Raw genomic sequence first — 14,165 nt, forward strand, 5'->3', positions numbered from 1 at the left:
AGCAAAACCACACAGATAAAGCTGTTCAGATGACTTACGTGCTGCGATGCTGCCGTAACTGGGGGGTGCAAAGGGCATGCTGTACCGATTGCTTCTCATAGGAGAGAAGCGTAACATGTCCATCGGCTCTGGGGAGTGCTCGTCATTAGAAAAACTCTGTACCTGCAGGGAGCAATCAAACAGTTGATATCACTCACAAACTCACACATATGAAGAATTGTGGATCAGATAAGAACAGTATCTCAGTTACCTGCATGGGAACAGGGATGTGTAATGGAGTCACATTCCGCCGCAGTGCTGGTGCAGATTTTGGACGATATCTCCTCTTTCCCCGCTCCTCTGCCCGGCGTCGACTCCCCTCGTCCTCAGCAGAAATTACAGAGCTGCTTTTGGTTTTTCCTGGAGTAGTGTCAGTGTAATAAAGCTGGTTCCCTGCTTCCCCTTCGTCAATTGGGATTGTGGCTTGGGCTGGGGAGGCCGGGGGAGTGCCGGTGGTGATGGTAGAGTCTGATGCGGAGCTGTTCTGCTGGCGGTGTTTGAACCTAAAGGAGTCGCTCCTGGTTGGTGGGGTTGGAGGGGCCTGGGCCGATTCTGACATGGAGCTCTGTGGCGAATGTTTGGGCATCTGAGAAAGAGACATGTAGTCCAGTTTTGGGGGTGCCTCGGGCCTCCTGAAAGCGTTCACATCAAAGATGGACTTTCTCTGTTTGACTTTTTTGTAGATGGACAGCTGGGCAAACTCAGAAATAGAGGCTACAGCTATGACTTTAGGCCATGTTCCGCCACTGGGCTTCGCTGGGGAGCTCTGCACTTGGTCAACGGGAGTCTGCGGTGAGCTGCAGTCAGAGGGCACAGGGGTAAAAGTGAAGGGGCGGTGATGGAGGTCATGCCTCCTGTAGGAGAAGTCTGGGTGGGACTCTGAAGGACTGTGCGAGGAGGAAAGGGAGCGGGAGTGTAGGGAGCTGTTGGAGAAAGGCTTGTGGTGAGCACTACTGCCACTGCCGTCCAGAGAGTCGCCTGTATCCTTACACGCTTCATCCCCTCTGTCACAACTGCAAGTGTCCGTTTGTGTGGAACAGTTGTGTTTGGGGCAGTTGTGCTTGGAGTTCCTGCAGTTCCTGGTGTGGATGTCACAGGACTGATGCCGAGGGAACTTTTCTGAGTCCCTCATTCCTTCGAATAAACTCTGGCCAGAACAGCTCTGTGGGAGGAACTGTGGAGGAAGGGAGGCAAATAAATGATTACTTATTTTATTCTATCTATTTATAGCATACAGAGATCCTCTTTGCAAATAAAACCTCAGTGTTTTGCAGCTGGAGGAATTCATGAGATACCTGAACTTCAAAAAGATAAAAGACACTCCTCACATAAAAGTTCTCCTGAGACTTTTAGGCACAAAAATGTACCTTTTGTCTTTCACATCACTTGTAGTTGCCTCTAGAGGTTGGAAAAAGTAAGAAGTTAGAAGTAACGCTTTCCCAAAGAAAGTTGTCTACGGCGTTGTTGCAGATACAGGAGTAAGACTACTATTATACCACTGTGTAGGGACACATTTGCTTTCAAACCACTAGCTGGATTTATATGGAGCCCTATATTCCCGTGGCAGTTTACACCTTTTCATAAAAATTGGCAAATGTCTGTGTTCTTTCTGTACATGTCCACCATCTTGATACTTGTCCAAGATGGTGAGATGGTCTACTGCAGAGAGTCTGTTTTTAATAGAAACTCTTGAGAACTTGGATGGATATCCACCTTCAGGAGCGAGCTGATCAAACATGCTCCAGAAGAGATAAAATATCCAGTGAGGAAGAGGAATGCATGGCGTAACATCACTTTTGATCGCACACAGCTGTTCCAATTAAACTTGCTGTTGCATGTAAACACCAGATTGTAATATCTAACCTGAAATCTTCAATCAGAATGTTTAAATGATGTCCATGTAAAAAAGTACTGTTACTCTACTGTTATATATCTATTTTTTTAGTCCTGAGAGACCCTCCCCTCAGGCAGGCTCAGAAACATCTGCACATGGGGTAACAGGTTGAGAAAAAACTTTTTCCCTGGAGCTGTAGTCAAACTTCTGAACCCATAACACTCCCACTCACCCAACCTCACCATAACAACTACCTGACCCCAGTGCAATATCAGTCTATTGTGCAAAACTTTCAATGTTGTAGCACTCCAGTAGTTTTAGGGACTATTTATTGCATACATAACATTTATAGGTTATTTTCAAAAGTGATGCTGCAATGACACTCAAGTATCTACTACCAACTAGTAGTAGTAGTAGTAGCAATGCAATGTCTAAAGGGCATTTATTGGTTGCATGTAAGTCAAGCTGTCTGAGACAGTTTCTGTGGGGTGTGTAAGTCTGAGGACTTCACCTTCATGAGGGAGATGCTGAGAGAATCGTGGCAGCTCCTCAGCAGAGACTCACATTCAGAGAGTGACTTGTTATCAAGCGCAATCCCATTGATCTGTAGCAGACAAAAACACAAGGTCAGAACCAATTCAAGTGGGCATATAGATGGAGGAGAGGGAACATTTAACTTGCCTTAATTTGGCATAAGCAGAAACTATTCAGTTGCAGTTTGATTGGCATTCACTGACAAAACCCAGATCTTAAAAAAATGGTAAAATACCTAAAATAAGAACATAATGTGCTCTTTAAAGTCTTACTATATGGTAAATATTCGAGATCTCCAGGTCGTTCCTTGATTAAACACAACAGTGTACAGCAGAGGGCACTAGAGGCCAATGTCAGCTGTCTCTTGGCATTAAATGAGTATAATCTTTGAGAACATTTTGGGCAGCATACTCACAGCTAACAGTCTGTCCCCAACAGTAAGAGCGCAGTCTCTGGCAGCTGGACTGCCTGGAGCCAAAGTTGCAACAAACACTCCACTCTCCAGTCCTATGCCGCTGTCTGTGGAGAGTCAGGAATAGTAAACACATGTATTAATAACTACTGTATTTGGTACACTGGAATGTTAGATGTTTATTTCTGAATTGGAGCTTGAGGCTGACCTTTGTGTCCAGACAGGTTTATCTGGATCGGAGTGATAATGCGTCCTCCGAGTGACTTCCTTCTACGCACCACCATATTGATCACTCCCTCACCGCTCAGCACCGCTTTGATGACCTGTTTCCTGTCCTTATTGGCCAGGTCCACGTCATTAATCTTCAACAACCAATCGTTCACCCTGCGCAGAGAAAACAGAGACGTGGTGGTTCAGTAAATCAAAATCTCCAAAAGAAAATGGGGACACAATAAAATGTACTGAATGACTTAGTGTTTGCATTGAAAAGTATTGGGAAGTTTTTTGGTCTTCTGGTACCTTATTTCTTGATCTAAAATCAGGAAACATTTCTAGCTTTAGAAAACACCTTAGTCAAACACACTGCATTTGTGGCATATTTCTTTAAAAAGGGTTAAAATATGTCAAGTATCATTCAGATCATACCTAGCACTATCAAAACTAGTGTAATGAGACTCTTACCTTAGTCTTCCCTCAGCAATACTTCCTTTATCCACCTTACTGACAAATATGCCACAATCTCCTGGTAAATAAGGATCATTTACCCCTTCAGCGATATCAAACCCCAGTGCTTTCAAATCCATATCCTGGATAAGACAAAACATTGTTAAATTGAGTGAATTTGATGGAACAAAAAGCAAATTAGTGAATATGTATTTAAGAGAATAACAAGCTTAGCAGTGGTTCTTACTCTGTGCTTCTCAAATTCAACAACTTCCGTCTCCCATTCCATTGAGTCAGTGTCAATGGCTGAGTCGTGTGAACTGTGAGCCATTAGCTGACGAAACCTTGCTTCCTTTTCTAACTGGTCCTCCATCTTTTCTCTGCAGGAAACACAAAACATGTAGCTCTTCACCTTTAGAAGTGATCTGAACGTTGCTCAGTCAATAACATAATTCCTCCACTGGGTGGCACAAAAGATCTGGTTCAAAGTCATCCTGGATCTCCCCAAAACAACAAGTCTGACACAAGTAGAAACTTTAGTTTTAGAGCTAAAAATAGTGCAGAAGATGGAATCAGCCTGCCAAGTTTTGTGAAGGAATGACTCACTTTAGTTCTTTGAGTTCCCGTGCAGCGTCGTTCTTCTGTTTCCTCGTGTCATCCAGATTTCTCAAAGCGTCTGCCAGATCACTCACAGCTCTGTCCCTCTCTCGCCTCAGGTTGTCACACAGCGTGCTGACAGATGCACACATTTTTCACAAGACGTCACACAAAATGTAAAATCTATTTTCTTATCTGTCTTTACAAACATGCAACGAAAATCTAACATTTCCTTACCGTATGCTCTCCCTTTCTGCCACTATCTTGTCCCTCTCCTGAAAGGCCCAGTCGCGTCGACATTTGGCCACCTCGGCCTCTTGCAGGGCCTCCTTCAGCTCCTGAGAGATGGCCTCATACTGCTTCCTCAGCATATCGATCTCCTTGTTGGCTCGCTCCATGTCCAAAGTAGCAGAGTCTTGTTTCTGGGGGAGTTGAGGGAAATGCAAGGTGATGAAGTCCGGTACGAAGGATGCGAGCAGTAAGGCGCTTTTAATCTAATATTGTGCTTGATAGTATGGTAGAGGCATTTCCAAAGGACAATTTGACTTGTTTTTTTGCCCTTCAAAAGATATTTATGAGACCCTTAAGGGTGTGTTTGGTGGATAAATTTATGAGATGAAGGGTATAATTCTCTTTTGACCTTGTGTTTGTTGTTCGCAGTAACTTCATTAAGGGAGCAAAATCTTGTCTTGTGGTGTTATCAGCCACTGTGCAGTGTTTTGGTGTGTGTTATGGCTTCAAACATATTGATATGTTACTCAAACTGGACTTCAAGGATCGTTTGAAGCAACACACCCCCACCAATGAATCCTCATTTTTAATACAGTCTGAAGGCTAAATGAAAATCGTTTTACATGGCGAGTTTAAAGAAACCGCAACTTGTTGTCAGAAGAAGAAAACCTTCAACTTAACTGACTTCAAGGTGAAATTTTTCATCATGTTTAACCATAAACACCTAAAATAAATTGCTGCAAACTAAAAAGCTTCCACCATTCCGTCTTGTCAAGGTAGTTTGAAGCGTAGCAGGCATAGATTGGATTAGGTAGAGTGCTTTGAAGTGGGTCAAATATAGTATAATAAGTGTACGTCTCTGGTGGATCTGCAGCACATGCTCTCCGCCTCCCTGGCTCTAAATAACTGCACTGCCAAGTATAGTGAGAGCATTAATTAAGTCCACAGCTAAATTAATTCCATTAGACTTTACTGTGATCTTGTTTAATTATCCATTTCTGAGGCGGTGCAGTTTTCTTCAAAGTCAGAGAGGCTTTTCTCTGTAATTGCTGGTCATTTCCTAAAGCAGGAATCTCAGCACTTTCTCTGCAATCAATCTGACAATCACACTAAAACACTGTGTGACAGACGGTAACGCACGTTTCTCTAGAAACAAACAAAAACAAAAATCAATGTGTGGGAACCCACCAGCTGCTAGAAAAAACATTTACTACTCCTATATGAGATGGGATGAAGGGATTATTGTCAGAGAAATAAATCAATCCCTCCACTTGTAATGATAAATCTCCCGTCTGTCTGGCTGACTACCTGTCTGGCTTGGTAATACTCTCGCAGCAGCTGGTCCCTCTGGATGATGGCCTCCGTCCTCTCCTTGCGGGCCACGTCCCTCTCCTCGCGCACCATCTCGATGTCCTTGCAAGCCTGGCTCAACTCCTTTTGGGCCTCAGCCTTGTCCTTCACCTCGTGGCAGTATTTCTCCAGCAGCTCGTTCTTCTCGCAGATGGCCCGATCCCTGTCCACCAGAGCCGAGGCCAACTCCTTCATATGACACGAAAACGTCACAAGGGTGACAGAGGTCAGTAGATACTAATAACTTCCTGACTTGTATCTTTCTATCTGGTAGAAAAAACTGCTTATCTTTCATTTGATGATAACCTTGATGCATGGTTTTGTTTTGCATGAATACCTCTATTAATCTATACTTACTTATTTGGCCTGTTTCTTTTACAGTTGTGTCACTACTTGGGTATCAATAAAACAATGTCTTATGTTATAAAATAAAATGTGTAATTAACATAAATGTCTATTAGATGAGTAAATGAAGACTTGACAAATTTTGCTTCTAAAAGTAGAGGTAAAAAGTTGATTTATGGCATTCTAAATCAAAAGAAGGGGGCTGCAACTTAATTTTCTTGATTATTTTCACAATAAATGGGTTAGTCAAAAATTACCGACTTCAAATCATCACATTTCAGCAAGTAGCATTGGAACCAGCAAAATGTTTGACTTTCACCTCAAAAAATGATTGAAACTCTTAATTGACTGTTGAAATAGTTGGCATGTAGTTTCTTTCAACGACTAATCTAATCTATGGTTCAAAACTGGACTAGACATTTCTTCCAGTCCTTACAGGGGCTCTGCTGAACCTATGTGTTAGGCATTAGTTTAAAAATGGAGGCCAACAAACTGCATTAGCTGCTACTGTTCTCTGTTAGCAGAGTGAAGAGAGACACTCGAGAACGAGGCACTCAAGAACGTACATAAAGTAACACTTCGACTGCCGTAGAAAATCTGACCAAAGCCCTTCACAAAGAAATTCACAGTGCAGCAGCAATAAACAACTTAAACAAATGATCCACAGGCTTCTTGAGACAACCAAGAGTGACATGGAAGGTGTAATTTTTTCTTGTTACTTTACAATCTGCTCACATATGCAACAAATTGTGACCGAGAGCCCCTTTAACATTTAACCTAATTATATTTTTCACCTGTCGGAGAGCCTCCAGCTCCTCATTGGCCACCCGCCTCTCTGATGAAGTGTTCTTCAGCTTCGCCTCTGCCAACTCCAGCCCGGTCTGAAGTCGGTCCACCTCCTTGATCACTTGGTCCCGCTCGCTCATGATCAGGCGATACTCACTGATCACAGAGTCCCGCTCCTCCTTGTATTTCTCACTGTCTTTCATCGCCTTGAGCTGCTGAGTTTTGAGCCGGGTTGTCTCTGACTGCAGCCGATCCATCTCACGCTGCAGCTCCTTGTTCTGGGCAGCGGCCTTGGACAGTTCTTGCTGTGTGTTGTCGAACCTGTACAATACGAATTGTGTTTTTATTGTTGTTGAATTGTCACCCTTTGCAGATTAATATATAATAAAAATAGCTTTTTGCCTGTCAGTGTTTTTTTGTGCCTGCCTGTGTTTTCAAGGGATCAAGCTTGCAATCTCTGCATCATAAAAGAAAAGTTAAATTAGGAAAGCATCTGCCCGTCTGCAAAGCCTCATCTGCCGTGGATTAGGAATGTTTTAAGCACTGTGACCTTGGCATTAAACTCAAGTACAGAGTTTGAAGCAAAGTTTGCAGCGACTGCTGTTAATCATTAGACTTTTTACGGCTGCAGAGTCTGTGTGTGCAGATGGCTTTGTGTATCCCTCTTATTTTCCGGCTTCACCTTCTTATAGACGAGGAGCACTGCTGCTGATAGTGGATGGCAGCGTCTCTCTGCTGCAGCACCATGTCCAGCTGTTTCTGCAGCCGATGGTTCTCCTCTTCAGCCTGGTCCAGACGACTCAGGTCTGCGTTGTGGCCCGCTGTCTTCTCATTGTAGCGCTTCCTCAGAGCCTCATAGTCACCCTTCATGGCCTCCAGCTTGTCCACAGCTGTGTCATACAGCTTGTTGAGGACGTCAGATGAACCCTCTCTCATCACCTGGAAGTGACATAATTCAGGTCACTCAATGAAATAGAGTGTAACAACAAACAAGCTTTTGTTTTCAGAAAAGGTTATACTCCCTGCAACTATGTTTAATGGCACAGTGGATTAAAATGTAAAAAAATAAAATTAAAAAATAAGACAAAAAGGTAACCCTAACCCTTGTTGAGTTGCATAACGTTAGCAAAAACAAACAAAACAACAAACAGTGCTTTCACACCAAAACTGTTTGGTGCACATCAAACAAGATCTTGTGCATTTGTCTGTTCCATTCGGCTTGTTTAGTCAAACCAACTGCAGTCCAAACATGCCCCGAGAACATCTCCCATTAGACTTCAGTGTAGTAAATATGTAGTGTGAAGTTATACTGGAGAGGATTGTATGACATTACATCTACTCATCGATGTGTGACATAACTCTGTAACTCTCCCAATGTTTTCCTTCTCTGACTCATCACTGATTAAGGTGAAAAATTAAAAAAATACAACAAACATATTAATGACACATCTTTTCACCTGTAATATCAAACTTCAAGACGTCTTCTTCGTTCTTGTCTTGTTTCTATCCATCTGTCATCATCAGTGACATTAAATGAATTGTGGTCTAGACTATTGACTATGCTGTGCACACCTACTTCTTCATGAGAAAAACACACCCATAAAGTCCAGCATGACTTGTGGTCAGTAACCACAATAAACATGGTTATGACTTTCTCCCACGGGTATATGTGCTGATGTCAAGAGCATCACCAAAACTTTCCAGTGAGTTTAATGCTCGTCAGTCTACATGATATCATACTTACACCCCAAGCACACATATTCTCTCAGAAACATTCTTTCCTTTTCTTGTAAATTACTATGGTTGAAATCATAAATTAGGCAGATTAGCTGAAGGACAAACCAGGATACATTTCACACAGGAGACAGTGCAAGAATGTAGCCCGTCACTGTCATCTACCAACTACACAATGAAGGTCAACTCTGGACTGACATCACTAGGCTAATTTGATTCCCAATTTGACTGACGCTGAACATCAGTTTACCTAATGATGACATGAGCTCTGTGGACAATGAGGCACGCAAACTTCCTACAAAGAGTCATTTCAGACATTCCCCATGGTTATGTAAGCTATTGCAAACATTTCATGATCTGACCTTCTGACTGCTTGTTGGACAGCGATGCACTGAAAGACCCATGTTCAAGTCATTTGTTTAATTTGAAAGCCTGTTTTGAAAGATGACGACAAGCTCGTCTGACCCCATTTCTCTGACTGATGTCTAGAACGTAATGGTCACCAAGAGAAAAGGAAATTGATTTGTGTCAAGATCCACATGATTGAACTCTAACACGTGTATACAGAGACAGTGTGCACCTGTATGTGGCTATATAAGCATGAATGTAGATGAGATCTCCAGTTCCACAGGTACCTGCTGGTGCAGCATCCTCATGTCGGCCACCTCTCTCTGGTCATCTTCATGCAGCCTCCTCAGCTCCTCGCAGGCCTGCTTCACATGGTTGTGCTCCCTGACCAGCTGGATGTTGTCCTGTCTCACCGCCTCCAGCTCGTCTTTCAGCTGGGCATGCTCGCTCGCCATACGGCTGTGCAGGGTACTGAGGAGATACCACAGCAAGTACCATCAGACCATGGGCGCTGCCAGTCAGGTTTAAAATCAGCATTACTGCAGCTTTATCCAAGGAAAAGTATGACAATGCACCGTGAGTCACAGACCAACAAATGCTGAACTAATGACTATTTAGCATATAAGATGCTATTTGAGATGCACTGTTTACTCTGCAAAAATGCCAGTCACAAAATCCCAAGTTTACAGTTGGGGTGGGACAAAACATTAATACAGCAATATATCATATAGCTTCTTCTTACGATAAATTAGGTTTGTTTTTTTCTTCTTCAGTTAAACAGACATTGCTATGTATCAAAGATGATGACGATGTCTAAAAATGTAAACGTCACAAAATAACTGATTTATCAACTTGATACCATCACTAGGCGTGGTATGATATCGGGTAAACAGATTATCTATCGGGCCAATATTCTGTATCCATATTTGTGTTTTTACTGTTAGTGGCCACAGTGGCGGCAACATTAACTGCTGTCACAAGTAATAGCCAATCAGAACTGAATAATCTGAATTTGCAAAGTAACTAGGTAGCTAAAGTTATCAAATAAATGAAAGTATAAAGTAGCAGAAAATGGAAATACTGAAGCAAGGTACCTCAACATTGTACATAAGTACAGAAGTTGAGTGAATTGTAGTTGGTTATATTCAATTACTGGTTATTCTCGAGTTTAAGAAGAAGATTTTTTATTTTTTCCTGTTTATGTATGTAGATTCCAGTATTCAGTCATGCTCTGTATCGCTGTTGACTCCTATAGTATTGTATTGTGAGTTTCTCTGTGCTTGCAATCTCTAATTTACAGTGATTTAAAAAAAAACAAAGCAAAAAAACATGAAAAGCTGCAAATCCTCACATTGGAGAAGCTGGAAAACAAAGAATATTTGGCATATTGCATGTTAAGCTACTTAAATGATTAACTGATTAGGAAAATTGCTGTTGACTACAGTAATTTCCTCTCAACAACTAATCATTTCAGCACTCCTCAGAAATAACACTCCATAATTTCTGCAAATTGATAAGCAGGATTTTCAAGCCAACAAGTCAAACATGCTCATCTGCTGTTTTTTCTTTACCTTTAAATAAAGATCAAATAAATAGTAAAATTCAAGCTTGCTCTTAGTTTCTGGGGAGTTCTTTGCAGTCTAAAGGTACTGTGTCATGTACCCTGATATGCCGAATAAAATAATAAGTACTGTTTCAAAATTTTTCTTTAAATGCTAATTAGGTTTATGCCACTACTAACAGTTAAAAATACCACTCATGTAATGCTGCTCAACTTGAAACAGCCCCGACATGAATTACAATCGGGATCAATAAAATCCTCCATGATTACCGAGTGCTAATGCTAGCTTACGTGTTAAGTGACTTATTGATCTTAGCACAATGTGATTTCTGATTCACAGAGGATGGTGCTGAGTGTGAACGTTTTAAGAGCAGAGGCAGACATGACAGTTATAAATACTCTCTCTGATGTGCAAACAGAGTTCAGAAGGAGAGGCTTAAACATAATCCTTCATCTGTCTGTTTGCATTGGGGCCAGATGTCGGTCCCCTACACTTTGGAGACAGTATGGCGCACTGAATCACACAAATGGGCCGGCCTCCTGCACCACGTTGACTCGGCACAGCTTATTTCACGGGGCAACAAATGCTCCGTTCACAACATTATCCTCATGGCACAGATGCCGTGCCATGCAGACGGCAATCAGATGATGATGATGATGATGATGATGGTGGTTACAGAGCCTAGTTCTGGCACGAACTCTTCAAGGGCATTACTTATAGAGAAGTAATTCAGTTCCCTCTCTCTCTCTCAACCTTTGCTGAAAGATGACTCTGGATTTATGCTGCTGAGAAGACAATAAATTTTTTTTTTTTTTTTTTTTCTAAGAAAGATGAAATTAAATTGATGAAGGGATGTGAGGATTTTTTTTCGAGGCTTAACTCATCAGCTTTCCGGCTGGTATAAAGGCCTCATCCCTATTACTCAAAAAAAAAATAAAAAATCTGTTCTATGCAATCTGCTGTGAATATGTCAGAGGAAGGAACTGAATACGAGCTAAAACCCTGCAGGCGGAGCGCAAATGCATACAGCACAAATGCGCCGGCTGTTAAAAAATTTACAAAAGGCCCTGTAGTAGGCTTTGCCACTCACTGGTAGAAGTCTGCTTTCTTCACAGCCTCCTCGCACCTCTTCAGGGTGGTGCTGTGCTGGTTCTGTAGGGATTGCAGGTCTGCCATTGCCTTCATGCACTGAAGCTTCAGACGCTCATAGTCATGACCTGCTTTTGAGTTTGGTCTATTTCACAGAGAGGGGAAGAAGGAAGGCAGACAAAATTGAGTTTTGAGACGCCACGTGGGAGGATGAGAGAAGCAAGAGCGTGTTAAACATCACACAAACTTTGTGCTTATGGGAACACCGGGGAAGAGCGGCATCATTAAAATTTTATGTTTACCCCTTGTTTTACAGAGTTGGGCATATTTTTAAGACAATTTTACGTCACGTAAGACCTCGGCTCACTTGTTTTTTTGTTACTTTTAAAAGATGAACAAGGCAACATGTCTTTATCCGCAGAGTGCAGGTATACATGGGATCACTGCCCCTTTCTGTCAATGTTTGCTTTGGGAAAACATGCACTCAGGTGCACGAAATCAGAACAGTACCTGCACTCATCGAAGGTGGTTCCAGGTGAGGAGAGGGCCAGACGTTTGCGTAGTTCGTCCCTCTCACGGGTTACATGCCTGAGCTGGAATAGGACCGTCTCCATCTTCTCGTTCACCTGGTGACTGTCCATGTTGGCAGGCGGTGGGGAGGAAGCTTGACCCGGCGTACCTGTGTGAGTCAGCATGTCACTGGTGGCATGGGCTGTTCACAGAGCTCAGACGATGGGGTGAATTTGTGCAGCCCCATTGATTTATTGAAAAAACAGAATACAACTGAAATGTGCTTTCACTAAACTACAGTCAATGAAACTAAACGAGGAAAACTAGTGTACTCACAAGACTCAAGTGTCTGAACTTACCTGGTCTAAATATTAACTAATCATAGAAAAGAGCTCTTTGTTGCAGCTACTGGACCAAAAATTTACACATTCATTTACAGAACGCAACAAGAAAACACCTTTGAAATCACTGTTTACATTCATGCCATCAGTTTAATATTCTACTTCATTATTTATTTACCTCATTGTAGTACTCATTAACCGCAGTGCTTATGACAGGAGTTGCCCTACTGACTGAGATTAGAGTTCTGTTCCCCTCAGAGAATGACTAAATGAAACAGGTCTGTGTGTGTGTGTGCGTGTATGTGTGTGTGTTGTTGGGGCTAGAGGGTTACTAAATCCTTCTCACATCTGTGTAATCACTTGCATGTGCTCAGAGTGTAAACAGACGACCAACGTCTAAGTATTAGTCGACAAAAAACTATCAGCTGAATCTGTTCTAAGGTTGGCTCCTTTGCACGCACTTGTTGTTTTTTTCCAAGGAAGATAATGTTCTTTCTCAGACATTTCTTCACCCGACACCTGAACACCACCGTGAGTGCCACACTCACCTAAGCTGCTGAGAGAGCTGCTACTTTCCGAATCCGATGGCATGGTGGACAAGATGCTGTAAGTGGACCCTGCGAGACGAACAAAACATTAAAGTCAGCTGTGAGTGTACTCGAGCATGTCTGCATTATAGTAAGATGATTATCTGCTGTATTGTGGAGCACATCAAGGCTCTGTGGCTAAGGTTACATTCAGGGGCCTTTACTGGAAAAAAGGCCAGCCGGAGGCATAATAAGGTGGGACTTTCCCCAAGTTAGGATGACGGGGCTGTGGGCTGACAGCAGAGTGTGGCTAATTATCAGTTGGGCAGGGAGCTTGAATACTGACTAGCCAGGGCCCCAAAGAGGCTGCAGCCCCAGAGCTTCTCCTTTTATCTCCTCTGACAACATCACACAGTTCCCCCCCTGTGAAAGCCCCTTCTTTTATAGCCTACAGTGATTCAAAATTAACTGTATAGAAAGGAAGCCTCAGAACAACACTGTAAGTACTATGGAGAAGATTGTCTTACTTGGAAAAGAAACAGTCCTTTTTGAAAAGAATCCAAAGGAACGACTGTTTTTCCATCTTTGGTGGATCTATTGATTATTTCTAGATGTATAAATAAAAGCCAATATCTTATGAAATATCAGTGTCTTCATAGCATCTTTAATATCTGATGGCTAACACTGCCACTCAAAAGTTTCGAGTTAGTGTTAGTGTTTTTGCAAGATTATCTCAACTAATTGACAGATCGAATGCCAAACGTCTGCAAGGCCGTGGCTGCTGTAGTGGATAAAAGTCGACTCATTTGGCAACTCATTTGATGACCCAAAACTTTTGAGCCGTTGTGCATGTTATTCGAGAAAAAGTTAGTAATTTTCAAACTGTGTTAATAAACAAATGTTAACTTCTCGCAGTTATGTTGATGTCACTTAAACTAACAATCATTTTCATTATCTTTTACATGATGAGTGAAAGAGTGAAAAATGAATTTTCGTTTGTCGGTACAACAATGCAAAAAAACCCCAAAGTTAGTTGGATTTCTAACACAAAACCATGGAAGAGCTGGAACCAGCCAGAGTTTCATATTTCATGACCTATAAAAACAAAGCAAAATAGCTGGATATATTAGTTTTCTGATCCATTTACTGTTACAGCTCTAACTCAGAATCATGATTACGTAGTTTGTTCTCTTGAGAAGTTTATTTTTCAATCCTACTTAGGACATATGATGGTCACAACTCTAAATAAATCAAATAAAAGGA

The 14,165-nt window shown here is 42.0% G+C and overlaps 1 protein-coding gene across 3 annotated transcripts in view; it reads right to left on the reverse strand.

The window, feature by feature from the left end:
- The window catches only part of LOC119010106 (disks large homolog 5-like), a 34,241-nt gene that overhangs the window by 13,724 nt on the left and 6,352 nt on the right, over positions 1-14,165 (reverse strand). For 2 of the 3 annotated variants that reach the window (XM_037081980.1, XM_037081982.1), the window contains exons 2-17: positions 12,924-12,992; positions 12,035-12,203; positions 11,526-11,669; positions 9,161-9,344; positions 7,474-7,730; positions 6,800-7,112; positions 5,619-5,849; positions 4,317-4,501; positions 4,089-4,214; positions 3,730-3,862; positions 3,501-3,625; positions 3,028-3,203; positions 2,823-2,926; positions 2,385-2,477; positions 251-1,213; positions 39-162 (exon numbers count right to left, since the gene is read on the reverse strand). In XM_037081980.1, coding sequence (XP_036937875.1) covers positions 39-162; positions 251-1,213; positions 2,385-2,477; positions 2,823-2,926; positions 3,028-3,203; positions 3,501-3,625; positions 3,730-3,862; positions 4,089-4,214; positions 4,317-4,501; positions 5,619-5,849; positions 6,800-7,112; positions 7,474-7,730; positions 9,161-9,344; positions 11,526-11,669; positions 12,035-12,203; positions 12,924-12,992 — 3,396 coding nt within the window. The remainder of the gene's footprint in view (positions 1-38; positions 163-250; positions 1,214-2,384; positions 2,478-2,822; positions 2,927-3,027; positions 3,204-3,500; positions 3,626-3,729; positions 3,863-4,088; positions 4,215-4,316; positions 4,502-5,618; positions 5,850-6,799; positions 7,113-7,473; positions 7,731-9,160; positions 9,345-11,525; positions 11,670-12,034; positions 12,204-12,923; positions 12,993-14,165) is intronic. The other variant, XM_037081981.1, reaches the window with a different exon arrangement.

The sequence above is a fragment of the Acanthopagrus latus genome, chromosome 20 (genome assembly GCF_904848185.1).
Source record: "Acanthopagrus latus isolate v.2019 chromosome 20, fAcaLat1.1, whole genome shotgun sequence".
Classification (NCBI taxonomy): Eukaryota; Metazoa; Chordata; class Actinopteri; order Spariformes; family Sparidae; genus Acanthopagrus; species Acanthopagrus latus.